The 27,429-nt window shown below is 42.4% G+C and overlaps 2 protein-coding genes across 2 annotated transcripts; both read left to right on the top strand.

Moving 5' to 3' along the window:
- Positions 1–161: 161 nt before the first annotated feature.
- LOC106564453 (beta-1,3-galactosyltransferase 2) lies at positions 162–11,278 on the top strand. The gene is made up of 4 exons (XM_014130557.3): positions 162–456; positions 7,482–7,992; positions 8,155–8,361; positions 8,543–11,278. The coding sequence occupies exons 1-4, from the start codon at positions 425–427 to the stop codon at positions 8,939–8,941; spliced, it is 1,149 nt and encodes a 382-aa protein (XP_013986032.2). The 5' UTR covers positions 162–424; the 3' UTR covers positions 8,942–11,278.
- Positions 11,279–16,208: 4,930 nt separating this feature from the next.
- LOC145850271 (beta-1,3-galactosyltransferase 2-like) lies at positions 16,209–27,152 on the top strand. Its single transcript, XM_082958731.1, has 5 exons — positions 16,209–16,303; positions 17,531–17,669; positions 18,113–18,243; positions 18,325–18,711; positions 18,894–27,152. The coding sequence occupies exons 3-5, from the start codon at positions 18,196–18,198 to the stop codon at positions 19,074–19,076; spliced, it is 618 nt and encodes a 205-aa protein (XP_082814857.1). The 5' UTR covers positions 16,209–16,303; positions 17,531–17,669; positions 18,113–18,195; the 3' UTR covers positions 19,077–27,152.
- Positions 27,153–27,429: the final 277 nt, after the last annotated feature.

The following is a 27,429-nucleotide window of genomic DNA, read 5'->3' as shown; positions in this document are numbered from 1 at the left end:
AGAAAGAAAGATATTTCCCCTTAGCCTGACAATGTCCAAAGTCAACAAAACCATAACACTTTACAACACCGAAGCAGGCTCTCTCTCTCTCTCACAGACACACACACAACCCCCCACCTCCCACACACACACTTGTTTCCTCATCTCTCCTCCTCTCCTCTGTCCTTCCCCTGTCACACACTCGCCCTTCCCTGTAGGCTACAGAACACCTGTGAAAGTACACCAACTCCAGCATAGACCCATTGACGTGTGAGGCTCAGAGCCCACTGGAGTGTGTTCTACTGGATAGACCTGAAACACGGGAGGGAAGTGCTGGGATTGTCCTGGGTTGGTCGTACACACCCACAGCAGGGTTGTTCTTTTCTTCACCAGTCACTGCCACAAGGATCCATGGTCTTTCTGAGGAGGGCAACTGGCTGCACTCATGGAGAAACAAGAAGGAAATGGATGTAAACGGTAAGCAAGCACAGCCAATGACATCTTTCTGCTCTTCTCAGGATAAACTAACGTACAATCAACCAGTGCTAGATAATAGGGTCCAGTTTTACAGCGCTTTACAGTATCCAGTTACTAACTAGATCAACTACATGTTACTTCTAGATAATAGGGTCCAGTATTACAGCGCTTTACAGTATCCAGTTACTAACTAGATCAACTACATGTTACTTCTAGATAATAGAGTCCAATATTACAGCGCTTTACAGTATCCAGTTACTAACTAGATCAACTACATGTTACTTCTAGATAATAGGGTCCAGTTTTACAGCGCTTTACAGTATCCAGTTACTAACTAGATCAACTACATGTTACTTCTAGATAATAGGGTCCAGTTTTACAGCGCTTTACAGTATCCAGTTACTAACAAGATCAACTACATGTTACTTCTAGATAATAGGGTCCAGTTTTACAGCGCTTTACAGTATCCAGTTACTAACTAGATCAACTACATGTTACTTCTAGATAATAGGGTCCAGTTTTACAGCGCTTTACAGTATCCAGTTATTAACTAGATCAACTACATGTTACTTCTAGATAATAGGGTCCAGTTTTACAGCGCTTTACAGTATCCAGTTACTAACTAGATCAACTACATGTTACTTCTAGATAATATGGTCCAGTTTTACAGCACTTTACAGTAACCAGTTACTAACTAGATCAACTACATGTTACTTCTAGATAATAGGGTCCAGTTTTACAGCACTTTACAGTAACCAGTTACTAACTAGATCAACTACATGTTACTTCTAGATAATAGGGTCCAGTTTTACAGCACTTTACAGTAACCAGTTACTAACTAGATCAACTACACGTTACTTTGACATAATAGCTTCCAGTTTTACAGTAAATGTCCCAAATTGTATGTACATGGAATGGTACAAAAGGTAAAAGGAACATATATGTGCACTTCTCATTGCTTACTCAATCAATCCCATTTATTTATAAAGCCATTTTTACATTGGCTGTAAAAAAAAGAGTGCTCTAAAGTAACCAGTTACTAACTAGATCAACTACATCATACTTCTGTATGTATTTACATGTTAGTAGCTTTAATAGACAGACGCAGTGTCTACTCTAGAACCGAAGCCATAGATTTGAATAGGGTAACATTTCCATAGAATATGTTTATCAGGCCATTTCTATTGGCCCTAGTCATAAATAGAATGTTTGGCGTTCTCTGAGAAGATTGTCCCAATCTACCCTAAAAGGAGAAGAATACATAGCTGAAGAATGTATGTAATGATGTGGAAAATGTGCAGGTATATACTTAATTTTATATACTTATTATGTACTTATTGAAATACATGAAATTAGCTGTACAGCTTATTAAAGATGGCATCTTTGCCCAGATTGTATTTATAAAGCTATTTTTACAGCAGTAGGTGTCGTATAGCGTATAATATGAATGAATAACGTATAGCGTAGCCAAAAACACCGCAAGAGTAGTTTTACTTTGAGTTAAATGTAAATACAGTATTTTGGGATTTTCTGATCAATACATGTTTTATTTTGAGTGCCGACAGCAAACAACCTTTTAAGTAGACTGACAGGAAAGGATCGTGCGTAAATAGAAACCCAACATAGATCAAATCTGCTTCTCCTTCACGGTGAAAGCATGCTTCTCTTTCATCTGATCAGATATGAACACAGTTCCCCTTATGACACTGATGAAGCCCTGTTAGGTGAAAACTAAAGATGGAATACATTTTAATTTACTTCACAGTAGATACAGAGTGGGAACCTTCCTCATGTTCCTATTCATAACGAATTACTGTTTTGGTCTTAAAAGTAGGCTATGTCAATAATCTATACCTACATGTACGCTGGGTTATTCCCTTTTTCATTCCCTGACTTTAGGCAGGTTTCCATTGACCCAGGTTTATTCGACAAAAGCAATCTTGCTAAAAAAAAACATTGCGACATGGCAGATGACATATCGCAGGAGGTTGGTGGCACCTTAATTGGGGAGGACAGGCTCGTGGTAATGCCTGGAGCGGAATGAGTAGAATAGCATTAAACACATAGTTAGATGTCATTCCATTGGCTCTGTTTCAGCCCTCATTATGAGCCGTCCTCCCCTCAGCAGCCTCCACTGTGGCAGATATAGGAGGAACTTTCTAAAGATCGACAACATTGTTATCAGTGGATTTTTCTTTTGTCGAACTTTCTTTATTGCAACAATTGATTACTTTTCAACTATAAAAGTAATGTTTCTTTGCAGGACAATGATTGTCCTGACTTTCCATGGCACGGACCGTGGCGATACCTGCTGCCCCATATACATAGACATGGAATCACTGGTCACTTATTTTTTTTAATATTTTTTATTTATTTAACTAGACAAGTCAGTTAAGAACAAATTCTTATTCACAATAATGGCCTACCAAAAGGCTTCCTGCAGGGAAGGGGGCTGGGATAATATATATATATATATATATATATATATATATATATATCGGACAAAACACACATCATGACACTACTGACAACCCTTTCTTACGCCATGTCATTGTATGGGAGAATCTTAATTGCTTTGACTCCTCTTGTCCTTTCTCCTCGCTTCCTTTTCAAAACCCATTGGATGAGAAAGTCAGAGGTCCCGCCACCCTGACTTTCTCCACCAATGGCTTTTGAGAACGAGGCGTGGCGAGAGGACGGGAGTCAAGGACATGCAAATATATTTATGCCTAACCCATCCTCTAAAACAGTGTTTCCCAACCCTGGTCCTCCAGTACTCTCTCCAGGACACAGTTTCATTGTAGCCCTGGTCAAACACACCTCACTCAACTAAATGAGGGTTTGATGATTAGTTGACAAGTTGAATCAGGTGTGCTTGTCCAGGGTTACAATGACAATGTGTACTGTTGGGTGTACTGGAGGACCAGGGTTGGGAAACACTGCTCTAGAAGAGCAGCTATATTCTAAGGAATGGTAGAGCCAAGCAACCAAAGCAAATATAGTTTTATGAATGACAGACGAGACATTTATATATCACTATTTCGACAGGTTCTAATGTACGGAAGAGTATCAAATCAAATTGTCTTTTTCACGTGCTTCGTAAACAACAGGTGTAGACTAACAATTAAATGCTTACTTACGGCCCTTCCCAACAATGCAGAGAGAACATTTTTCAAATTATACAAATAATAATAACACCAGGAATAAATACACAATGAGTAAGGATAACTTGGCTATTGGGTACCAGTACCAAGTTGATGTTCCGGGTTTACGAGGTAATTTAGATATGAACATATTGGATAAGGTGACTAGACAACAGGATAGATATCAAACAGTAGCAGCAGTGTATTTGATGAGGCAAAAGAGTTAGTGCTAAAAGGGTCAATGCAGGTAGTCCGGGTAGTTATTTGGTTAACTACACTACATGGCCACAAGTATGTGGACACCCCTTCAAATGAGTGGATTCGGGCTCTTTTAGCCACATCCGTTGCTGACAGGTGTAAAAAAATGTAGCACCCCGCCATGCAATCTCCATAGACAAACATTGGCAGTATAATGGCCCATACTCAAGGGCTCAGTGACTTTCAAGGTGGCAGCGTCACAGGATGCTACCTTTTCAACATGTCAGTTCGTCAAATTTCGGCCCTGGTAGAGCTGCCCCGGTCAACTGTAAGTGCTGTTATTGTCAAATGGAAAAGTCTAGGAGCAACAACGGCTCAGCCACGAAGTGGTAGGCCACACAAGCTTACAGAACGGGACCGGCGAGTGCTGAAGCGCGTAGTGGGTAAAAATCATCTGTCTTCGGTTGCAACACTCACTACCGAGTTCCAAACTGCCTCTGGAAGCAACATCAGCACAGTAACGGTTCGTAGTGAACTTCATGAAATGGGTTTTCATGGCCGAGCTACCGCACACAAGCCTAAGATCACCATGCACAATGCCAAGCATCGGCTGGAGTTGTGTAAAGCTCACTGCCATTGGCGGAGTGATGAATCCCGCTTCACCATCTGGCAGTCCGACGGACGAATCTGGGTTTGGTAAATGCCAGGAGAACACTACCTGCCCCAATGCACTACCTGCCCCACCAACTGTAAAGTTTGGTGGAGGAGGAATAGTGGTCTGGGGCTGTTTTTCATGGTTCGGGCTAGGCCCCTTAGTTCCAGTGAAGGGAAATTGTAATGCTACAGCATACAGTGACATTCTATATGATTCTGTGCCTTCCCAGAAGAGTGGAGAAGGTTATAGCAGCAAAGGGGGGACCAACTCCATATAAATGCCCATGATTTTGGAATGAGATGTTTGAGGAGCAGGTGTCCACATACTTTTGGTCATGTAGTGTATTTCATCCAAGTCCTTGTGGTGAGATACACACTGTAGGAAGAGACAGTTGAGTTGTGTGTGTAGCAGTCTTATGGCTTGGGGGTAGAAGCTGTTCAGGGTCCTTTGGTTTCAGACTTGGTGCATCAGTACCGCTTGCAGTGCGGTAGCAGAGAGAACAGTCTATTTTAACAGAATAGTACTCAGTGGCTGGAGTCTTTGACAATTTTTAGGGCCTTCCTCTGTCACCGCCTGAAATAGAGGTCCTGGACGGCAGGGAGCTCTGCCCCAGTGATGTACAGGGCCGGACGCACTACCTACCCTCTGTTGGGCCTTAGGGCCAAGTGAAGATAAAACAAATAAATAAATAAATAAATGGTGATGGGGAGTGGTATTTGGATTTTCTTTTTCACAGATAGTACTTTAACTTGAAATACTTCAAGAAGGAAGTTGAAATATATATATTTTTTAGAATAAAGTCAAAATACAGTTTCGAGAATAGAGTGGCAATCTTTCGAGAATAAAGTGGCAATATTCGAGCATAAAGGCGTGGTTATATTTCAAAATTAAAGTATGTATTGGGTTATTAATTGCATGCCTCCCTGGCTCCCTGTTGCTGTATGCGCCACAGTTGAAATGCCTGAGTTAGGTGACTGGTGAAACTATACTTTAGAACTGGCTTTAGTAACAAGGAAATCCTTGCTCTTTTAGCACATAATAACCAAATGATTAATAACTATTAAGACCTGGAAGAGGTTGTGCCACAGATTGAGTGTTTCCAGAAGGAGGAATCACACGGACTTGGATGAGGTATTTTATCCAAGTGGGGACGGGCGGGTTGTGTGTTCATTGCAGGTGTGTGTGTGTGTGTGTGTGTGTGTGGGCAGTAAAAGGTTTTGGCCAAAACAAACAAATGGCCATCAATCTAATACACTCGTTGAAACAGGCGTCACTGCACGCTACTGCTTATCAATCTAATAACTCGCACGCACACAGTCACACCACGTTTTCCCCTGGCAATTTCAGACTATAAGCATACACTCATCTAACGGCCATGGTGTGTTATGAGCACAAACAAAACACTATCTTGGCACTGTCACTGAATGCAAAGTGAACTGTGATTGAGTCCCTGTCCGTCTGCCCTCAGAATTTGCTTCGACGTTCTGCTGCGTAGCCGAGGCAAAAACCTTGCAAAAAAATCGGTGCATAATGGCAACTATTAACGACCATGGTGTTTTACTAACAGTAGTATTTCCCCCTTATAGCAACTATACTTCTAACAAATATCGGCTAGTAGGACACGTGAGCACCCCCAATAAAACGAATTATTTTGGAATCCTGGAGACCGGGGGCTACGCGTGTGTGTGTGTATGTCCCATGTCAAGCTGCTCTCCAAATGAGCTACACAACCGCTATTTTGCAGCCCATTATAAACCTATAGCGGCCCACTCGATTGAGTACCCTAACCTGTTGGCTAATCGTGCGTTACAGTGGGCAAGTGAAAGTAAATTATAGGCCTATCCAACGGCTGCGGGGGGCATGAACCATGAAGGAGGGGTTTTACACAAGTGTCTGTAGGAGGAGATGCAACCCATTGGCCACTCCTGCACGCGCAAACCAGCTAATCTGAGGCACTGTTTGAATATATTCAAGGAATGGATTCTCCCTTTCTTAAAATAGTCATTGATCTAAATATAGGCCTATTAGATAAACGATGATATATATATGCTATATGCTATAAAGAAATAATCACTGATCTGACATGACTTGGATGGTAGCCTAGGGTTTCCATCGGTCCTTCCCTACAGGGACCCGCAATCCTTCTTCACTCAATCCGTGACCTACATTCACAAGATAATAAACGTAGGCATATGAGGCTGTATTATTGAAAGTGTAGCCTACATAAAACATCCATGCCATTGCGCACAAATGTGCAAATTAACCTTTCGTTTCAACATATAGGCTGCTGGCCAAGCTGTTATTCTCTAAAGTATAGTATGCACGGTGTTGGCATACGCAGGGGATTGAGGACAACTTTATAGCGAATTTGAAGGGAACCATGACAGGGACTGATGCATGCACCTCTGTCTCTTCGCGGTCTGACAACGCACCATGGCTGTTCGGTAGAATGGTATTGCCTTGGCGATACCGTTTTGTGTTCACACACACGCACACTTGCATACACACACACACACAACCCACTCTCTACCTATGTACTGTATGTAACCACACGGACTTGTGTGGTTCCTCCTGAAAAGAAGGAGGAACCAGGTCCTAATACTTAAAACAATATGGTTATTATGTGCTAAAGGAGAAAGGATTTCGTTGTTACTAAAGCCAATTCTAAAGTATACTTTCACCAGGTCATCTAACTCAGGTAGTATTTCAACAGTGACGCGCACAGCAACAGGGAGTCAGGGAGGCATGCAGTTAACCACATCCCCTATATAAATATAAATATAACTGCGACTTTATTCTCAAAATGTCAACTTTATACCAAAAATGTTGACTTTATTCTTGAAACTACATTTTTATTTTTGTGTTTTGTCTCGAAATATTAACACTTTATTCTCGAAATCATCAAAACCCACCACCCATCGCCGTTTATTAATTAAATGTTTATCTTCACTTGGCCAAATACTCTTCCATACTGATGAGAGCATGTTGATCTACCAATCTAACCTCTATTTTCTTCTTCTCCCATTTAGTCAAGTTGTGGTCGAGAGCCCTGTACGCCCACTGCGGTCTCTGGTGCGGCTGTGTTTCATCTTCCTCCTCTTCCTCTCCACGTTCATCGTGATCATCCTCTTAGGTTTTCCTGACAGCTCCTTCCAGACAGACTGGTGGAAAAACCTATCACTGTACACATACTACCATAGATGGACCAACTCCGACCGCCCCCTTGGACCATCCACAACCACCATTCCCCCAACCACAGTACCAGCCACTCCCTCAACCACCATACGCCCGCTACCAACCGATCACTACCACTTAGGCTACCCTCGTAACTACCACTTCATCGTAGACGAACCGGACAAGTGTAATACCCAGACCCCGTTCCTGGTGCTGATAGTCCCCGTGGCGCCCGGTAACCTGGCCGCCCGGGATGCCATCCGCAGGACGTGGGGTAATGAGACCCTGGTGCAGGGGAAGAAGGTACAGACGCTATTCATGCTCGGACTTCCTGGAGGACCAAACGCTCAGGAGCTGCAGGAGAAGGTTGGTCTTGATTGTTTGAGCTTTTTTTTAGTGTTGTGTTAATTTTTTTAAAGTGTGTTGGGGTTGTTAATATTTAAATAGAGTTTGATTTGATTTTGATTTGAGCTGACCTAACTTTGACTTTGACTCAACTTTGTCTTGACTCTTGACTTTGATTTGAAGGTGAACCAGGAGAGCCAGGTGCATCATGATCTACTCCAGAGCAACTTCCTGGACTCCTACCTCAACCTCACCATTAAGACCATGGTGATTATGGACTGGCTGGCCACCCACTGCACCAATGCCACCTACGCCATGAAGATCGACTCAGACATGTTCCTCAATGTAGAGAACCTGATGACTATGTTGCTGAGACCGGACGTCCCCAAGGTGAACTTTATTTGTATTTTATTCAACCCAACCTCCACCTCTTTGGGGGACAGCTTTATTACTGTCTGTCTGTCTGTCTGTCTGTCTGTATGATTTACTAAGTTACAGTTTTTTCATTTTTTCACCTTCTACATCTTTAATAATTCTATACAAAGATTAAATTCCTTTCCTATTTCCCAAGGTGAACTACCTGACGGGGATGCTGATGTGGGATCGACCGGTCATCCGGAACCCCAACTCCAAATGGTATGTTCCGGAAGAGATGTTAGCCGACAACCGCTACCCGACCTACACACTTGGTATGGGATACGTCTTCTCCAACGACCTGCCGGTGAGGTTCGTGGAGGTATCCAAGGACATCAAGCTTTTTAATATAGAAGACGCCTATGTTGGTGCCTGTATGAAGAAACTGGGCCTCTCGCCCACAAACTCACCAGATCCTTGGCAATGGAAGGCCTATCTCAGCAAGTACAATCGCTGTGAATTTTCCAAAGTCATCACCTATATTTTGAGCCGCTCGTCCCAGATAGTGGACTACTGGATGGACCTGAAGAAGACACCTGGTTCACCCTGTCCCTAGACACTGATCTAGTGTCCATTTTGTATTTTTCATCTAAGTCTTTAGGTTTCCAAACAGATATATATACACCTGTATATATTGATGAAAAAACATTGCTGTAGGTCTGCCACCTTCCACCTCAGATGCGGCGGATGTGGTGGATTGAGACGCAGCCCATCCAATAAAACAGATATCTCTAGCTTAAACAGACAGACTTAACCCTAATGTATTCAATGTTGATAATGACTGACCTTGGCTGTAACCCCATTCTCAGGGGGAGTTGAGATATGCAAAAAACACATTTTAATTTCAAACGTGTATAAAACACACTTTTAGATGTGTGAACCAGGACAAATATAAGCACCCACTGGCTCCTGGAGCACCTTGTTAGGACTCAATTACCCATAATGACATTGGGTAGGGTAGGAAATAAAGATGGGTGGTGGTGGTGGGTCTGGTCGGGATGATGAAGTTAGGTCATTGAGTAGTTCTGAGCTTGCAATGGCTGTCGGAATGTGATATCTTACTTTCAAAGTCTTAATTCACAATGGTGGAACATACTTTGCAAAGGGATCTTTTGAGATTTTGGGATTCCGAATCTCAGGAATTTGTCTCTGCTCACACGAGATTTGTCTCTGTGTTACATGATCATCTGTCTGCCAAATTCCATTCTGTTGTGACACCATTCGGGAGACGGTGTTCTAGAAACCAGTTGGGTAACCTGTAAGAAACACCGGTGAGAACCAAAAGCCATCCATTATGAATGATTCAGTCTCTACCTCTCAAAAACAATTTAAAGGAAGATTATTCTGTACACTAAAAAAATAGTTTTGTCAAGATGTATTTGCCTAGTGAATTAACAGTAGCCCGTAGGCCTAGACCATGCCCAAACCAAGTAGACCGATATAACAGTATCAAATATTTAACAGCAGAAGATATTTATTTTACTGGGTGAGTTCTTTTTCAATTCAGCGACATCTACATGAATAATTAAGTCACATATTGTTCTACAAAGCCTCTTTTTATATCGGTATCAGTAAATTAAGTCACACAATGTTACACAAAGCCTCTCTCATCCTGTTTGCATAGCATGACGTCGTTCAAAAGATGTTGACTTCTATGTACGTATTGCACAATTAATTTATTTGCAGAACTGTTGACTAAAGCCTGGACTAGAATAAGGTGTGTTCCATTTTCAATGAAAGGAGTTCTGTTCTGAACTTCCACAATGAAAGGAGTTATGTTCTGAACTTCCACAATGAAAGGAGTTCTGTTCTCAACTTCCACAATGAAAGGAGTTCTGTTCTCAACTTCCACAATGAAAGGAGTTCTGTTCTCAACTTCCACAATGAAAGGGGTTCTGTTCTGTTCTCAACTTCCACAATGAAAGGGGTTCTGTTCTGCCAACTTCCACAATGAAAGGAGTTCTGTTCTGAACTTCCACAATGAAAGGAGTTCTGTTCTGAACTTCCACAATGAAAGGAGTTCTGTTCTGAACTTCCACAATGAAAGGAGTTCTGTTCTGAACTTCCACAATGAAAGGAGTTCTGTTCTGAACTTCCACAATGAAAGGAGTTCTGTTCTGAACTTCCACAATGAAAGGAGTTCTGTTCTGAACTTCCACAATGAAAGGAGTTCTGTTCTGAACTTCCACAATAAAAGGAGTTCTGTTCTCAACTTCCACAATGAAAGGGGTTCTGTTCTGTTCTCAACTTCCACAATGAAAGGGGTTCTGTTCTGTTCTCAACTTCCACAATGAAAGGAGTTCTGTTCTGTTCTCAACTTCCACAATGAAAGGGGTTCTGTTCTGTTCTCAACTTCCACAATGAAAGGAGTTCTGTTCTGTTCTCAACTTCCACAATGAAAGGAGTTCTGTTCTGTTCTCAACTTCCACAATGAAAGGAGTTCTGTTCTGTTCTCAACTTTCACAATGAAAGGAGGAGTCCATCATTATTCTCAATGTCTGATGACTGGTGTAACAAAATAAGATGATATGAGTAATGACATTACCTTCCTAATGTAGAAGGTTGCAGCACTGGAAAGCTATGAATCACAGGGGGGAGGATGGCTCATAATAATGGCTGGAATGAAGTAAAGGGAATTGTATCAACCACATGTAAAAAATGTGTTTGATACCATTCCATTTATTCCATTCCAGCCATATGAGCCTATCCTCCCCAATTAAGGTGCAACCAGCCACCTGTGCTATGAATATGATGGCATGTGTGTCTATGTATGTGTGTCTATGTTCTTTGTTCTTAATGACATCATCGTTGTGACCATATGAGCAATGATATCATAAATTTAAAGCACTGAGATTATTTGTTATGAAAAGCACAATAAAAGTTCAATAAATTATTTGTATTATTACTATCGTAATCATTGACATGGTGAATGCATTGCAGTTGACAACAGGGATCTTTAAAAAAAGAGTGACAGGGTTTAACTGTCAGAGATTTGCCTCGAAAAAGAAAGGCTCTGTCTGAAATGTTGACAAGGTTACTTTATACTCTGCTCTCATGTGTTGGTTTCTCTTGTTCTAACAAATAAACTACCTGATGGAAGGAAAGTGGTTACATCCCAAATGGCACCCTATTTCCTATATAGTGTACTACTACCCATAGGGCTCTGGACAAAAATAAGGCACTATATAGGGAATAGGGTGCCATTTGGAACACAAGAAGTGCTTGTGGTGAGAGAAAATGATGAAGAGTAAGAGGTCAAGAGGAAACAAATACCATTGCTGAGAGTCATTCAACTCGTCAGGCAGGCAGGTTGGCAGGCAGGCAGTACAATACCTCATTTCTATCCTTAGAAGTTGCGGAAGCCTGCCAGATCTTACAATGACTACATAGGTATTTTAAGTATCAGCTAACCACACATGTTATAGGAATTTGTCAGTCGATGACGTGGCTTGCAACCAGTGGTTGTTGCGTAGCCTCGCCTTAGCTGTGGAACGCACCCAAGGTCTGTCAGACCTCTATCTGCTTGGTATTGTTAGGTCACAATACACCAGACCACCCATAACTAATGCCGCGTTAAAGTGCTAGTTGGAACTAGGAAACTGACATTTCAGACTTGCTAACTAATAGTTGTAGTTATACACGTGCCGCGTTAAGCTAAATCAGTAAGTCGGACATTTCTGAGTTTCCTAGTTCCGTCTAGCATGTGAACGCAGCAACATTCAGCGGGGTGCAATCATTACACAGATGATTACCGTTTACTACAAATGAAAAAAAAAAACGCAAACAAGCATTTCTATTGGACAAATTCAGGCAGGTCCCTTCCTGTTTCGTTCCGTTTTCTCCCGTTTGTTTACTAAATGGTAAACGGGTTCCGTAATGAATACACCCCGGCCTTAAACCTAATGTCCACCAGATTGCTTTCCAGCGGAAGTCATTCATTGTCAATGGAGCAGTCCGCAACGCTGAGGGATGCTGCACTAGGCTGCGGTGCGCTCTGTGTACCGCATGCGTTCAATATTTTCAACTCGTACGTTGCTTTACCATGCAGTGGTACAAACAAAGGTTCATAAACAGTCAAGCCAGTTAGCTTGCTATCTAACTACAAAGCTAACCACTTTGTTAGATACACTACATTACCAAAAGTATGTGGACACCTGCTCGTCGAACATCTCATTCCAAAATCATGGGCATTAATATAGAGTTGGTCCCTCCTTTGCTGATATAACAGACTACACTCTTATGGGAAGGCTTTCCACTAGATCTTGGAACATTCCTGTGGGGTTTAATGCTTAGGCGTAGTAGAGGAGGAATCAGACGCAGGAAGCAGCGATACGGGTGATGGCTTTTTAATGTGCGCCACAGCAAAACACCTGCCACCCCAAATAGCGAACTCAGCGCACACGGGGACAAAACACAGTGAGCGACAACCCACGCACTAGCGCTAAATAAAAACACAGCACGTAACAAAGCACCCAACATAATAAACAATCCCGCACAAAGAGCAGGTGGGCCAACTAACTAATTAATATTGCCCCGCGAATCAACCCAACTAAGGACAGGTGCAAACAATAACAGAAAGGGGGAAACAAAAAGGAATCAGCGGCAGCTAGTAGGCGGGTGACGACGACCGCCGAGCGCCACCCGAGCAGGAGGGGGCGCCACCTTCGGTGGGAGTCGTGACATGGGGACTTGCTTCCATTCAGCCACAAGAGCTTTAGAGGTTGGGGACTGATGTTGGGCAATTAGGTTTGGCTCGCAGTCTGCGTTCCAATTCATCCCAAAGTTGTTTGATGGGGTTGAGGTCAGGGCTCTGACCAGGCCAGTCAAGTTCTTCCACACCGAACTCGACAAACCATTTCTGTATGGACTTCGCTTTGTGCACGAGGACAATGTCATGCTGAAACAGGAAAGGGCCTTCCCCAAATTGTTGCCACAAAGTTGGAAGCACAGAATTGTCTAGAATGTCATTGCATACTGTAGTGTTAAGATTTTCCTTCACTGGAACTAAGGGGCCTAGCCTGAACCATGAAAAACAGCCCCAGACCATTATTCCTCCACCAAACTTTACAGTTGGCACTATGCATGGGGGCAGGTAGTGTTCTCCTGGCGTCCGCCAAACCCAGATTCATCCGTCGGACTGCCAGATGGTGAAGCGTGATTTATCACTCCAGAGAACGTGTTTGAATCGCTCCAGAGTCCAATGGCAGCGAGGTTTACACCACTCCAGCCGACGCTTGGCATTGCACATGGTGATCCTTAGGCTTGTGTGAGGCAGCTTGACCATGGAAACCCATTTCATGAACCTCCTGACGAACAGTTCTTGTGCTGACATTGCTTCCAGAGGCAGTTTGGAACTTGGTAGTGAGTGTTGCAACCGAGGACAGGCGATTTTAATGCGTACATGTTTCTGCACTCAGCGGTCCTGTTCTGTGAGCTTGTGTGGCCTACCACTTTGTGGCTGAGCCATTGTTGCTCCTAGATATTTCCACTTCACAATAACAGCAATTACAGTTGACTTGTTGGAAAGGTGGCATCCTATGACAGTGCCATGTTGAAAGTCACTGAGCTCTTCAGTAAGGCCATTCTACTGCCAATGTTTGTCTATGGCGATTGCATGGCTGTGTGCTCGATTTTATACACCTGTCATTAACAGGTGTGGCTGAAATGGCTTGATCCACTAATGGGAAGGGGTGTCCACATACTTTTGTATATATAGTGTATATCCAAATTAGACATTAATAACCACATTCAGGGCCCGTTACAATATATACATCATGACGGATTTGATGAATATCCACTTTGTTAGATCAGATTTGTTGAATGTGCGCAAATCCGGCGTCCTTATTCTATCCCCCACGGTCTGTGTTCCATTGACCTCTTTGCCACATCTATAGAACATACATGTTTTTCTGTGATGCAAAGTGTCGGCTATATAGAGTTGAAGTTTACATACACTTAGGTTGGAGTCATTAAAACTCGTTTTTCAACCACTCCACAAATTTCTTGTTAACAAACTATAGCTTTGGCAAGTCGGTTAGGACATCTACTCCGTGCATGACACAAGTAATCTTTCCAACAATTGTTTACAGACAGATTATTTGACTTATAATTCACTGTATCACAATTCCAGTGGGTCAGAAGTTTACATACACGAAGTTGACTGTGCCTTTAAACAACTTGGAATATTCCATAAAATTATGTCATGGCTTTAGGAGCTTCTGATAGGCTAATTAACATAATTTGAGTCAATTGGAGGTGTACCTGTGGATGTATTTCAAGGTCTACCTTCAAGGCCTACCATGATGTCAAGCCTCTTTGCTTGACATCATGGGAAAATCAAAAGAAATCAGCCAAGACCTCAGAAAAAAATGTGTAGACCTCCACAAGTCTGCTTCATCCTTGGTGAGCAATTTCCAAACACCTGAAGGTACCACGTTCATCTGTACAAACAATAGTACACACGTATAAACACCATGGGACCATGCAGCCGTCATACCGCCAGGAAGGAGACGCGTTCTGTCTCCTAGAGATGAACGTACTTTGGTGCGAAAAGTGTAAATCAATCCCAGAACAACAGCAAATGACCTTGTGAAGATGCTGGAGGAAACAGGTACAAAGTATCTATATCCACAGTAAAACGAGTCCTATATCGACATAACCTGAAATGCCGCTCAGCAAGGAAGAAGCCACTGCTACAGAATCGCCATAAAAAACCCAGACTATTTTTTGCAACTGCACATGGGGACAAAGATCATACTTTTTGGAGAAATGTCCTCTGGTCTGATGAAACAAAAATAGAACTGTTTGGCCATAATGACTATCGTTATGTTTGGAGGAAAAAGGGGGAGGTTTGCAAGCCGAAGAACACCATCCCTACCGTGAAGCACGGGGGTAGCAGCATCATGTTGTGGGGGTGCTTTGCTGCAGGAGGGACTGGTGCACTTCACAAAATAGATGGCATCATGAGGTAGGAAAATTATGTGGATATATTGAAGCAACATCTCAAGACATCAGTCAGGAAGTTAAAGCTTGGTCGCAAATGGGTCTTCCAAATGGACAATGACCCCAAGCATACTTCCAAAGTTGTGGCAAAATGGCTTAAGGACAACAAAGTCAAGGTATTGGAGTGGCCATCACAAAGCCCTGACCTCAATCATATCGAAAAGTTGTGGGCAGAACTGAAAAAGCGTGTGCGAGCAAGGAGGCCTACAAACCTGACTCAGTTACACCACCTCTGTCTGGAGGAATGGGCCAAAATTCACCCAACTTATTGTGGGAAGTTTGTGGAAGGCTACCCAAAATGTTTGACCCAAGTTAAACAATTTAAAAGCAATGCTACCAAATACTAACTGAGTGTATGTAAACTTCTGACCCACTGGGAATGTGATGAAAGAAATAAAAGCTGAAATAAATCATTCTCTCTACTATTATTCTGACATTTCACATTCTTAAAATAAAGTGGTGATCCTAACTGACCTAAGACAGGGAATTTTTTACAAAGATTACATTTCAGGAATTGTGAAAAACGGAGTTTAAATGTAGTTGGCTAAGGTGTATGTAAACTTCTGACTTCAACTGTGCAATACATTTCTATCTGGAACTTTATAGAATGCTAAAATAAAAAATATGACGTAGAACAGATATACTTTTCAGGCAGGGCAATCTTTTCAGCTCTATACAATACATTTATATCTGTCAGTTCTGACCTGGAGCCAGGTACGCAGCTAGCTGAGTGTGCGGTGTGTGGGAGGGGCTGTGGAGAATGAAAAACAAAAGGCACCCAGCCTACAGTGGCTCCTCCTCTACCTGTGGGCGGCCAATTCTTTGGTCTTATCACCGTCGTCAATGTACATTGAGGAAGAAGACGTCAACCATGTGCCAATCCCTTTGAGCCGGACATGATACGAGACAACATGAGGTATGTGTCAATTATGTCTGGAGTTTGTCTATAGACATTGTGACATTATTTTGAGGGTGATCCAGTCATAAGGGTTTACGATTACACTGAACGTCATCAAATATAGTTTCCCGGTTCTAGAGTATGTTACTGGATGTGCGCAAACTTTAGTTCCAGCCTATGCCAGCCCAGCGCTAACACGCCTTATTCAAATAAACCGACTGAAGACACAATGATGACAGGTGTGTTAGTGCTGGGGTGTAACAACATCCAGCACACCTAGTAACTAGTGCGGTGTTGGATATCCATGGTCTAGGGGTGGGCAACTCCAGTCCTCGAGGGCCTGATTGGTGTCACAGTTTTGGCTCAGCCCCAGCTAACACACCTGACTCCAATACTCACCTAATCATGATCTTCAGTTTAGAAGGCAATTTGATTATTCAGCTGTGTTTGCTAGGGATGGAGAAAAAGTGTGACACCAATCAGGCCTTCGAGGCGTGGAGTTGCCCACCCCTGGACTTCTAACACTTGTCTGTCTTTATACGACTTAATTATGTGATTGTCAGACAGCCAAGGAATAGTTATTGTAGTCTAACTACACCACCAGTACACCAGACTCAATTGTCTAAGTAACAAACTCATGTACAAAGGGCAAAGCAAACCGTGGTCATGCAATATAGCCTACTCTTGGTGCTTTCAAGACACCTGATAACATGACGCTGCTGCAACAGGTGCCGCGTTCATAACAACTGGGAACTCGGAAAAAAAGAGTTCCCAGTTCTGAACATGGCATCTGTTGCAGCAGCGTCATGTTATCTCTAATTTCTTTCTTTATATAGTTTATCAATCTGTCTGATCATGCACCAGTGACCATCTATAACTACTGTATGTTGCACCAGAGATAGCTACTGTGAAAACCTCAACTTTGATTTTATGCTGTTCAACTGCATATAACACAATGCCACTTCTTTTTTTAGGCAGGCTATATTTTTTTCATTGATAATAGCTGCAGCCATGCACATATCACTTGGTCTTATAGAGGTATAGTATATGAGAGATCAATTAAAAATATTAATATTCATCTTAACAATATATTCATGATTTATATTTCTTGTTTGCTGTGTAAGGGGTGATTTCAAGAAATGTTTATACATTCAAATGATACTTCTGTACAACAGTGTGGCAAGAACCATTGACCTACGAACCATTGACCCCTCTCACTCTTTCTATCCTTTCTCTCTTCATCAGCCCAGCTCTGACGCAATCCTGTGCAGCTCTTTCCGGAAGGCTGTATAGAAGACCCTGTTTTCTATTCATCCTGGTGGCTGTCTCTGTGACCTACACCACCTTCACCTTGAATTGGTGGAACGACCCACAGCGACCCTCGGTAATCAGTCACACTGGAAAGACTCCTGATGATGATCAGGTGAACACGCGTGTCTTGACCAATCGGAATGGTGTCCAATGGGAGGATCCCGGGCGGTACCACGTGGCATACCCGCGGGGGTACAAATTCGTAACGGATGAGCCGGAGAAGTGTCGGACCGGGAATCAGGCCCCGTTCCTGGTGCTGGTGGCGCCTGATAACCCTACTGGAAATTTCACACAAGATTAAAACATTTTGTTTGCAATTCTAACATGATCCATGGCATGTGAAGTGACTTGATAGCCTGTTTCCAATACATTTTAAATGTATTTAGGAACTAAAAATGCAATCCAAGCTAGCTTTTTTTTCAGGTGTTTGTGAAAGCCGACTGGAATAAATTGTTACAGTAAAATGTGTAAAAATTGTATTTCCAACACATTTTTAACATGTACATTTCCTGGTAGGTAACCTGGCCTCCCGGGACGCCATCCGCAGGACGTGGGGTAATGAGACCCTGGTGCAGGGGAAGAAGGTACAGACGCTATTCATGCTCGGACTTCCTGGAGGACCAAACGCTCAGGAGCTGCAGGAGAAGGTTGGTCTTGATTGTTTGAGCTTTTTTTTGTGTTGTTTGTTTTAAGTGTGTTGGGGTTATTGAGTTGATTCTGATTCGAAGGTGAATCAGGAGAGCCGGGCGCACCACGACCTCCTCCAGAGCGACTTCATGGACTCCTACCATAACCTGACCATCAAGACCATGCTGATCCTTGAGTGGCTCGTCTCGCGGTGCCCCGAGGCCTCCTATGCCATGAAGATTGACTCAGACGTGTTCCTCAACGTCCAGAACCTTGTCTCCATGCTGGTCAACCCTGACACTCCCAAACAGAACTACATGACCGGTCTAGTCTGGTGGCACAGCCCAGTGCTGAGAAAGCCCAACAAGAAGTTCTTCCTGCCTTATGAGGTGATGGCTGAGTCGGAGTATCCCCCGTACCCTCTGGGGTTTGGCTACATGTCCATGGACCTCCCCAAGAAGATCATGAGGGTCTCTCCACAGATCAAGGTATGTTGATCTTCTGTATTTTGCCAAACAAATGTTCCTATGTATGAGACTTAAAGTATTCTTCTTTTTTCTTTATTTCTCTCATTCATTGGTAACACTTTATTATTATGTTGCATTCACAAAGCATGTTATTATTTAATGAATCCTGCCATTCATCCATCCATTAATTAATTTCATTCAAGCCCATCTACATCGAGGATGCCTACCTGGGGATGTGTTTGAAGCGACTGGGCATCTCCCCCTCTAATCCTCCCAGCAAGTCGCTCTTTGATGTCAACCCCATCTACAGCTACGGGCGCTGCAAACTGTCCACCGTGGTTGCCGTGACTACGACCAAAGTGAGCCAGATGCTGAGGTACTGGTAGGACTACACAAGGCCCGGCCCGCCGTGCTGAGAGGGTAATCACCACAGCGACCATTGCTTCTTCCTGTTTGGAAAACGGAATCCATGAAGACACTTCCTGTATGTTTCCCTTCCTGGAAATGTTGAATTGGAACTTTGGGTAAGAGACATTAGCTCTTGCATAAGAGACATCCGTTCAGTCTTGTTGGGAGATCCATAGGTTGTTTGGTATTTTGCTAATGTATGGCTCAACCCCTCCCTTTACATTGACTGTGGTGCAGTGAAAGTGGATTGGTTTTGGAGAGGGCTTATTGGGCCTGTCTCAATACCTTTCAACTGTCACATGCTGCAACAAAAAGAGCCCAAGCTGCGTATTTGTATAATACCTAGGAGCCTTAAGACTGGATCCTATCAGATCCGCGCTAGCCAACACCCGCATAGTGGTTGTATTGGTGGTGTCGGAGGTGGCACTGTCAAATCCACAAGCGGCTCCCGGCGTTATACCTAAAGTGGACATTGCCATTGGCTGCAAGGAGTTGCACAAGGGAAATCCCATGCAGCCTTGTTTCCAAGTTTGTCAACACTTTACTTGACACCAGCATCATAACACGGTCGTAACCATGTCATAACAGCTGACATAACTTGTAATAATATGGTCATGACACACAGTTAGACCTGTTGTGACATATATTGTGTTATTTTATGGCTGGTTATGACACTTACATTAGTGTCAACCTACCACACAAGGCAATAGCCTACCGTTGACTCCACTATCGTTGAGAAATTTGGAGTTACTTAGAAATGTCCTTGTTTTGGGGGAAAAACTTTTTTTCCCATTAAAATAACATCAAATTGATCAGAAATACAGTGTAGACATTGTTATAAATGACTTATGTAGCTGGAAATGGCTTTTTTTAAATGAATATCTACATAGGCGTACAGAGGCCCATTATCACAGGGATGCAATCTAGTCACCTTTTGGCGAAATTTGCCGTTTTGAATCCAAAATAGGTGACCTATGTGATTTGTGTAGATCCGATGAGAAATATGTGTGTGTGTGTGTGGTTGGGGTTGGATCACTACTGGCTGTAAGCGAACGAGTGACGCACATTTGGCTTAATACTGGCTGTATCCAAGGCTCAGCCAATCATTTACGTAACAACAGGATGCAGCGCAGCAAGCGAGTGAAGAGACAACCAATTTGCTAGTTACAGCCAGTGTTGCCAACTTAGCGACTTTGTTGCTATATTTAGCGACTATTCCCTCTAGCAACACATTTTCAAAAAAAAATCAACTAGCGACAAAGCTAGGGACTTTTTCTGGTGTTATTGGAGACTTTTGGAGACTCTGACGTGAAAGCACGTATCGTTCTTACTCTTCTCAACGAGCAGCTGCCGTTGGCCCCACCCCAGTCCCAAAGCACTCATAGTCCTCGCGCAGCAGTCCCTCCCAGCTGCAGTCAGAGCAGGAGATGTTCACCCCTCCGCGTCCAGACTGCAAATGAATCGCGCATGCGGGAAGCCGCCGCTGGCTGATCCCGCCCTGGCTTACATTCAGGGCGGGATGTAAATGTAAAATGTTCTTTGTCTAAAATAAATCACTGCACAAAAATAAATCGCTGCATTTGACTCACACAGCCTCAGTCACTTACTCACCTTGTCCACTGTGTGTGTGCCTCTCTGTGACATAAGCTAAACATCTAGCTGGCTAGCTCATCATGTCTCAGTCTAAACTGTACACTCAAAAATACAGAAAGGAGTGGGAATCAAACCCTGAATTCAAAGGCTGGTTGAAGCTGTTTATTGGAGATGATACACGGGCATACTGCCTGTATTGTAAGGCTGATTTCTACCCAAAACTTAGTGATGTAAAAAAAAACATGACAACTCAAAAACATACTCAAAAGGCAAAGCCTTAAGTTCCACCCAAAACAAGCTGACATTTATGGTTAAAAGAATTGACTCTGCAAAAAAGTCTGAGGCCACCATGGCATTAGCTATCGCTGAACACTGTTCCATGCTGCCATGTGATCACATTGGAGAAGCAGGTAGAGCTGCTTTCTCAGACCCCACTGCTGCTACCCACTTCAAAATGCACAGGACAACGTGCACAAAAATGATTAATGGTGTTCTAGCACCATACTTTCTGAAAAAGTTGGTCGTAGATGTGGGTGACCAGCGTTTCAGCCTCCTCCTCGATGAGTCCACGGATGTAAGTGTTTCTAAGTACCTGGGGGTTGTGATAAGGTACTTTAGTGACACCAAGCAGACAATTGTATCAACATTTCTGGGGCTTGTTGAGTTGGAGGGAGGAGATGCCAAATCTATAGCCTGTGCTGTTGTGGCTTTCCTCGAAGTGTTGTCTTTAAAAAAGAGAAACTCCTGGGGATAGGGACTGACAATGCCTCTGTTATGACGGGGATTAACAATGGGGTCCATAAAGTGCTGAAGGAGGAGTATGGCCTCATATCTGGTTCTTATTCGCTGTGTGTGCCACTCTCTGCAGCTTTCTGTAAGTCATGCTTCCAATGACACCATCCCCTGAAGTGTGGAGTACTTGGTACGAGAGACTTATAACTGGTTTTCAGTGTCTCCAAAGCGAAGGGAGGCCTACAAGGCCATATGAGACCATCAACTGTGGGGAGAAACCTTTACAGATAACCAAGGTGTGTGCCACACGTTGACTCTCCATTGAACCCGCGGTTTCATGCATTTTGGACCAGTGGGAGGAGCTTAGGCTGCATTTTGCAGTCACCAAGTCCAGTGAACACTGCTACATGGCTGAGGTTTTATACTCCATGTACAGTGATCCTCAAAATATATTGTATCTGACTTTTTTTTAAGTCAGTGCTGGGTGAGGTACAGTTGGCCATCAAGGCTTTTGAGGGAGAGCAAGTAGATCCTCTTAAGCTACTTGACAGCTTGGTTAGCCTGATCAAGTCTGTGAGCAGCAGGGTGCTGAATCCACTGGCAAATGTTGATGTACTCAAAGGGCCAATAGATGGATACATCAGTCCCAAACCGTACCTTGGTTACCTTTTTGAGTCGAAGGCAGCTGAACTTCACCTTGCGCCTGAGGATGAAAACAATGTCCGAAAGCGGTGTGTAGCCTTCACCATCTCCCTCACTAATGAGTTGGGGGTGAGCCTGCCGGACAACATCGATGCATTGCAGTACATGTCAGTTTTCAATGTGGAGGAAACTCTAAAGCTCAGTAAGAGCCCTGGAGAAATAGAAAACATAGCCAAGCTCCTTGGCTACTCCCCTGCAAGGATGGACAAGATTGTCCAGCAATGGCGTGCCATCCATCTTAGTAAATGGAATGAGACAAACACACTAGGCTTCTGGAGTGAGATTTGGAAGTTCAGGGATGCAGCTGATATCAACCCGTTTCAAGAACTTGCCATGGCTGCTGTCTGTGTTGTCCTTGCCACACTCGAATGCTGAAGTTGAGAGAGTATTCAGCCAGATGAGTGTGGTAAAAAGCAAACTTAGAAATGGGATGTCCTTGCAGACCCTTAACTCCATCCTGTACATTCGATATGGCTGAAGCTCTCTGGTGAGGCTTGCTATGAGCACCAGCTGCCTGATGTTTTGCAGCATTTTGGCACATCAGCTGCTTACTCATTTAAGTCAGCTCCCCCAGTTGCTGAACCTGCCATAGAGAGCCTTGACCAAAATGAAGATGACCCACTCTTTCTGTGAGCCAGCACAGCCTGTGTGTGTGTGGAGGGGGGTCTGAAAAAAACAACAACTATTAACCTGAATTAGGGCCAGACTAGTTACCATCATTTTCTCACATTGCCATTGACAGTTTTTTCTATTGTCTCTTTTTGGTCCATTTAGATTGTATGTAAAAAATGTTATGATTAAACATTTATGTTTTACTGTGACTTGTTGTAGACTCCTAAGTGGACCATAAGGTTAAAAACCAAATTAAGGGAAAAAAAACGAAGTAACTCCGCCAGTGTCTCTCTTTTGGGTCACTTTTGCCGGTCCCAAGCCCGGATAGAGGAGGAGGGTTGGAATTGTGACATTTAAAAAAAGCAATCGACAGAAGAAAGTTCATTTGTAGTTCTAAACATATTTAGGGTGTTTTTTACTCACTTTGTGTCTATCCCACGACGTTATTCCTCTCTCCTACAGCGTCCCTCACAATTACATGCACATGGCCAATTATGCAAATTAGGTGATGTCATCTAGCGACTTTTAGGACAGCCAATAGCTACTTTCCTTACTGAGGCGTTGACAACACTGGTTACAGCATCAGCATGTGCTCTGGAAAGACCGCGTAGAGTAGAAAGGCAGTTACAGCAGCGCATCCACTGAACGAAAACAGAGGTAATGTTAGGTGAGAAGCCTGACCACGAAGACTGGGATGAAGAGTACTTCATGGGATGTAACCGAAAAACAACTGGCATTTGGAAAGTTTGAGGTGAGGGAGAAAGTGTGTTGAAACAAGTATTAGCATTGTTAAGTATCTTGCTGGCTGGACCGACTTCTCCGTTAGCTAGCCGGAGAAATTTTGAGCAACATTAGCCAACTCATCTGATCAAATAATTGAGTTTATGGTGTGAAAATTGGCTCGCTAATGAAGTCAGACAGCTAACGTTAGCTAGCTAACGTACAACATCAGATGAGCTAACATTAGTAACCTAACCAATTCGCTGTAGTATTAACTGGTATACGACTCCTCGCTGTTCAAGTTATAAGACGTTAGTTGCTTACTGGACCCTGGCAATCTGTGTGAAATGCTAACGAACTAACCACTATCTGTTAACTAATGTTTTCCCTCTTCAGTATGTGGTTAATTTTCAGAATGAGAGAATTAGGTGAAAATGAGGCGTTGCTTGTAGTGGATTCAGGGATCAAGTGTAGCTGGAGCTGGGCCTGGCTTAAGCTGGATGCCACTATAGAGGTGAAAGGAACACCACACACTTTCCCTCTTTCTCACTTTTGCTGGCATATTGCAGAACCGATGTCCACAGGCAGAAAGTGTATTATATGCAGTGTAGTCCAAAGGTGTTGTGTTGAACTTGACAGTAACTGTGAGGGGGATATCATTTTTTTTAACTCAGTGAATGTTATTTTTGCGCACATGTGCACTTGATCGCTGTCTATAGTGTCCACTATAATGGAGCAAAAATAGAATTACTGTTTGTTTCATTCTATTTCTGCGTTAAGATGTTTTTTTTTCCCCCCAAGTGCAATATTTATGTGTGTGGTCACAAGCGTTCTGTTATAAAGGCGGTCATGGCTAACTGGAATATTACTGTATTGTTTTTGTTCTCAAGACTTGAGTGTCATTTGCAGTAAAGTCTAGGCAACAAATAACATTGGATTGCTTTCTTTAAATTTTTTAGCTGTGAGTTAGGTTCACATTAACCACTTTATTTTACACACAGAGACTGATCACGTAGATCATATTCTTTGTTGTTTAATTAGTTAACCTGAATTTCCCCCTAGTAGTGATTTGTTTTGCATGTTTCAGTGCCTCCCAAAAAAATGTCACCTTTTTGGGCCCTCACCAGTTTGCATCCCTGTTATCAGCTACCATTACTCCTGTGTTCCAATGGCACGTTGTATTAGCTAATTCAAGTTTATCATTTTAAAAGGCAAATTTATCATTAGAAAACCCTGTTGCAATTATTTTAGCACAGCTGAAAACTGTTGTTCTGATTTAAAGAAGCAATAAAACTGGCCTTCTTTAGACTAGTTGAGTATCTGGAGCATCAGCAAAGAACAAAGAACTTTCTTCTGAAACTCGTCAGTCTATTCTTGTTCTAAAAAATAAATGCTATTCCATGCGAGAAATTGCCAAACACTGAAGATCTCATTAGAGGTCGCTCGATTACGATTATTCAACGCCGATACCGATTTATTGGAGGACCAAAAAAAGCCGATGCCGAATTTTTTTTTAATATTTTTTTTTTTATATATATTTTTTTTCATTACTTTTTTAAATTACTTTTTTTAATTACTTTTTTTTTAATATACATTTGTAATAATGACAATTACAACAATACTGAATGAACACTTATTTTAACTTTAACTATATTACATCAATAAAATCAATTTAGTCTCAAATAAATAATGAAACATGTTCAATTTGGTTTAAATAATGCAAAAACAGTGTTGGAGAAGAAAGTAAAAGTGCAATATGTGCCATGTAAAAAAGCTAACATTTAAGTTCCTTGCTTAGAACATGAGAACATATGACAGCTGGTGGTTCCTTCTAACATGAGTCATCAATATTCCCAGGTAAGATGTTTTAGGTTGTAGTTATTATAGGACTATTTCTCTCTATACCATTTGTATTTCATATACCTTTGACTATTGGATGTTCTAATAGGTACTTTAGTATTGCCAGCCTAATCTCGGGAGTTGATAGTCTTGAAGTCATAAACAGCGCAATGCTTGAAGCCCAGCAAAGAGCTGCTGGCAAATGCAGGAAAGTGCTGTTTGAATGAATGCTTACGAGCCTGCTGCTGCCTACCACCGCTCAGTCAGACTTCTCTATCAAATCATAGACTTAATTATAATATAATAAACACACAGAAATACGAGCCTTAGGTCATTAATATGGTCAAATCCGGAAACTATAATTTTGAAAACAAATGTTTATTCTTTCAGTGAAATACAGAACCGTTTTGTATTTTATCTAACGGGTGGCATCCATAAGTCTAAATATTCCTGTTACATTGCACAACCTCCAATGTTATGTCATAATTATGTACAATTCTGGCAAATTAATTACGGTCTTTGTTAGGAAAAAATGGTCTTCACACAGTTCGCAACCAGCCAGGCGGCCCAAACTGCTGCATATACCCTGACTCTGCTTGCACCAATTTGTAAGTCGCTCTGGATAAGAGCGTCTGCTAAATAACGTAAATGTAAATGCACAGAACACAAGAGAAGTGACACAATTTCCCTAGTTAAAAGAAATTCATGTTAGCAGGCAATATTAACTAAATATGCAGGTTTAAAAATATATACTTGTGTATTGATTTTAAGAAAGGCATTGATGTTTATGGTTAGGTACACATTAGTGCAACGAGAGTACTTTTTTTTGCGAATGCGCTTGTTAAATCACCCATTTGGCGAAGTAGGCTGTGATTAATGATAAATTAACAGGCATCGACTATATGCAACGCAGGACAAGCTAGATAAACTAGTAATATTATCAACCATGTGTAGTTAACTAGTGATTATGTTAAGATTGCTAGTTTTTTTTTTTTTTACAAGATACATTTAATGCTAACTAGCATCTTACCTTGGCTCCTTGCTGCACAGGTAGTCAGCCTGCCACGCCGTCTCCTCAGAGTGCAATTTAATCGGCCATAATCGGTGACCAAAAATGCCGATTACCGATTGTTACGAGAACTTGAAATCGGCCCGATTTAATCGGTCGACCTCTAGATCTCATGCAATGCTGTGGACTACTCCCTTCACAGAACAGCGCAAACTGTCTAACCAGAATAAAAAGAGGAGTGGGAGGCCCGGGTGCACCACTTAGCAAGAGGACAAGTACATTAGTGTCTAGTTTGAGAAACAGACGCCTCTCAAGTCCTCAACTGGCAGTTTCATTTAAATAGTACCCGCAAAACACCAGTCTCAACGTCAACTGTGAAGCGGCATCTCCGGGATGCTGGCCTTCTAGATAAACCACCGGAATCTGATGATATTGCCACTCCTTTTTGCCACATCTTCAATTTAAACCTACTGTCACATCCTGACCATAGAGAGCTTGTATTTTTCTATGGTAGAGTAGGTCAGGGCGTGACTGGGGGGTTTTGTCTAGTTTATTTATTTCTAGGTTTGGTTCTAGCTTCTTTTTTCTATGTTGGGGTTTTTGTCTAGTTTAAATTTTCTATGTTGTGTTCTAGGTTGGGGTTTTCGTATGATTCCCAATTAGAGGCAGCTGGCCATCGTTGTCTCTAATTGGGGATCATATTTAAGTTGTTTTTCCCACTAGTGTTTGTGGGAGATTATTTTGAGTTTATGCATGTAGCACCTCTTCGTCACGGTTTGTTTTTGTTTATAGTTTGTCTGTCTTGCATAGTTTCACATAGAAATAAAGATGTGGAACGATACGCACACTGCGCCTTGGTCTCTTTTCATACGACAAACGTGACACCTACTAGAAAGTGTGTTCCCTCAGGCCTGGAGGGAAGCTAGTCTGTTTCCAACCCTTAGTAACCTTCTGGAATAAAATGTTTGCCAGATACAATGCTATTTCACAGTAAACAAATTGAAAACCGACTTTCAGCACACTTATAGGAAGGATGCTGAACAAGTACAGCACTTACACAAATGACTGATGATTGGCTGGGAGAAATTGATAAAATGATTGTGGGGGCTGTCTTGTTAGACTTC

Source organism: Salmo salar, chromosome 12 (genome assembly GCF_965601325.2).
Source record: "Salmo salar chromosome 12, fSalSal1, whole genome shotgun sequence".
Taxonomy (NCBI): domain Eukaryota; kingdom Metazoa; phylum Chordata; class Actinopteri; order Salmoniformes; family Salmonidae; genus Salmo; species Salmo salar.
This window is presented reverse-complemented; position numbering and strand designations above follow the sequence as displayed.

Bases quoted from the DNA above. Each gene is read 5' to 3' on its own strand.
- LOC106564453 (XM_014130557.3), top strand. From the start codon at position 425: ATGGAGAAACAAGAAGGAAATGGATGTAAACG. The intron at 457-7,481 runs GTAAGCAAGCAC...TCTCCCATTTAG, and splicing joins GAAGGAAATGGATGTAAACG to TCAAGTTGTGGTCGAGAGCC. The intron at 7,993-8,154 runs GTTGGTCTTGAT...TTTGATTTGAAG, and splicing joins CTCAGGAGCTGCAGGAGAAG to GTGAACCAGGAGAGCCAGGT.
- LOC145850271 (XM_082958731.1), top strand. From the start codon at position 18,196: ATGCTCGGACTTCCTGGAGGACCAAACGCTCAGGAGCTGCAGGAGAAG. The intron at 18,244-18,324 runs GTTGGTCTTGAT...TCTGATTCGAAG, and splicing joins CTCAGGAGCTGCAGGAGAAG to GTGAATCAGGAGAGCCGGGC. The intron at 18,712-18,893 runs GTATGTTGATCT...ATTTCATTCAAG, and splicing joins GGGTCTCTCCACAGATCAAG to CCCATCTACATCGAGGATGC.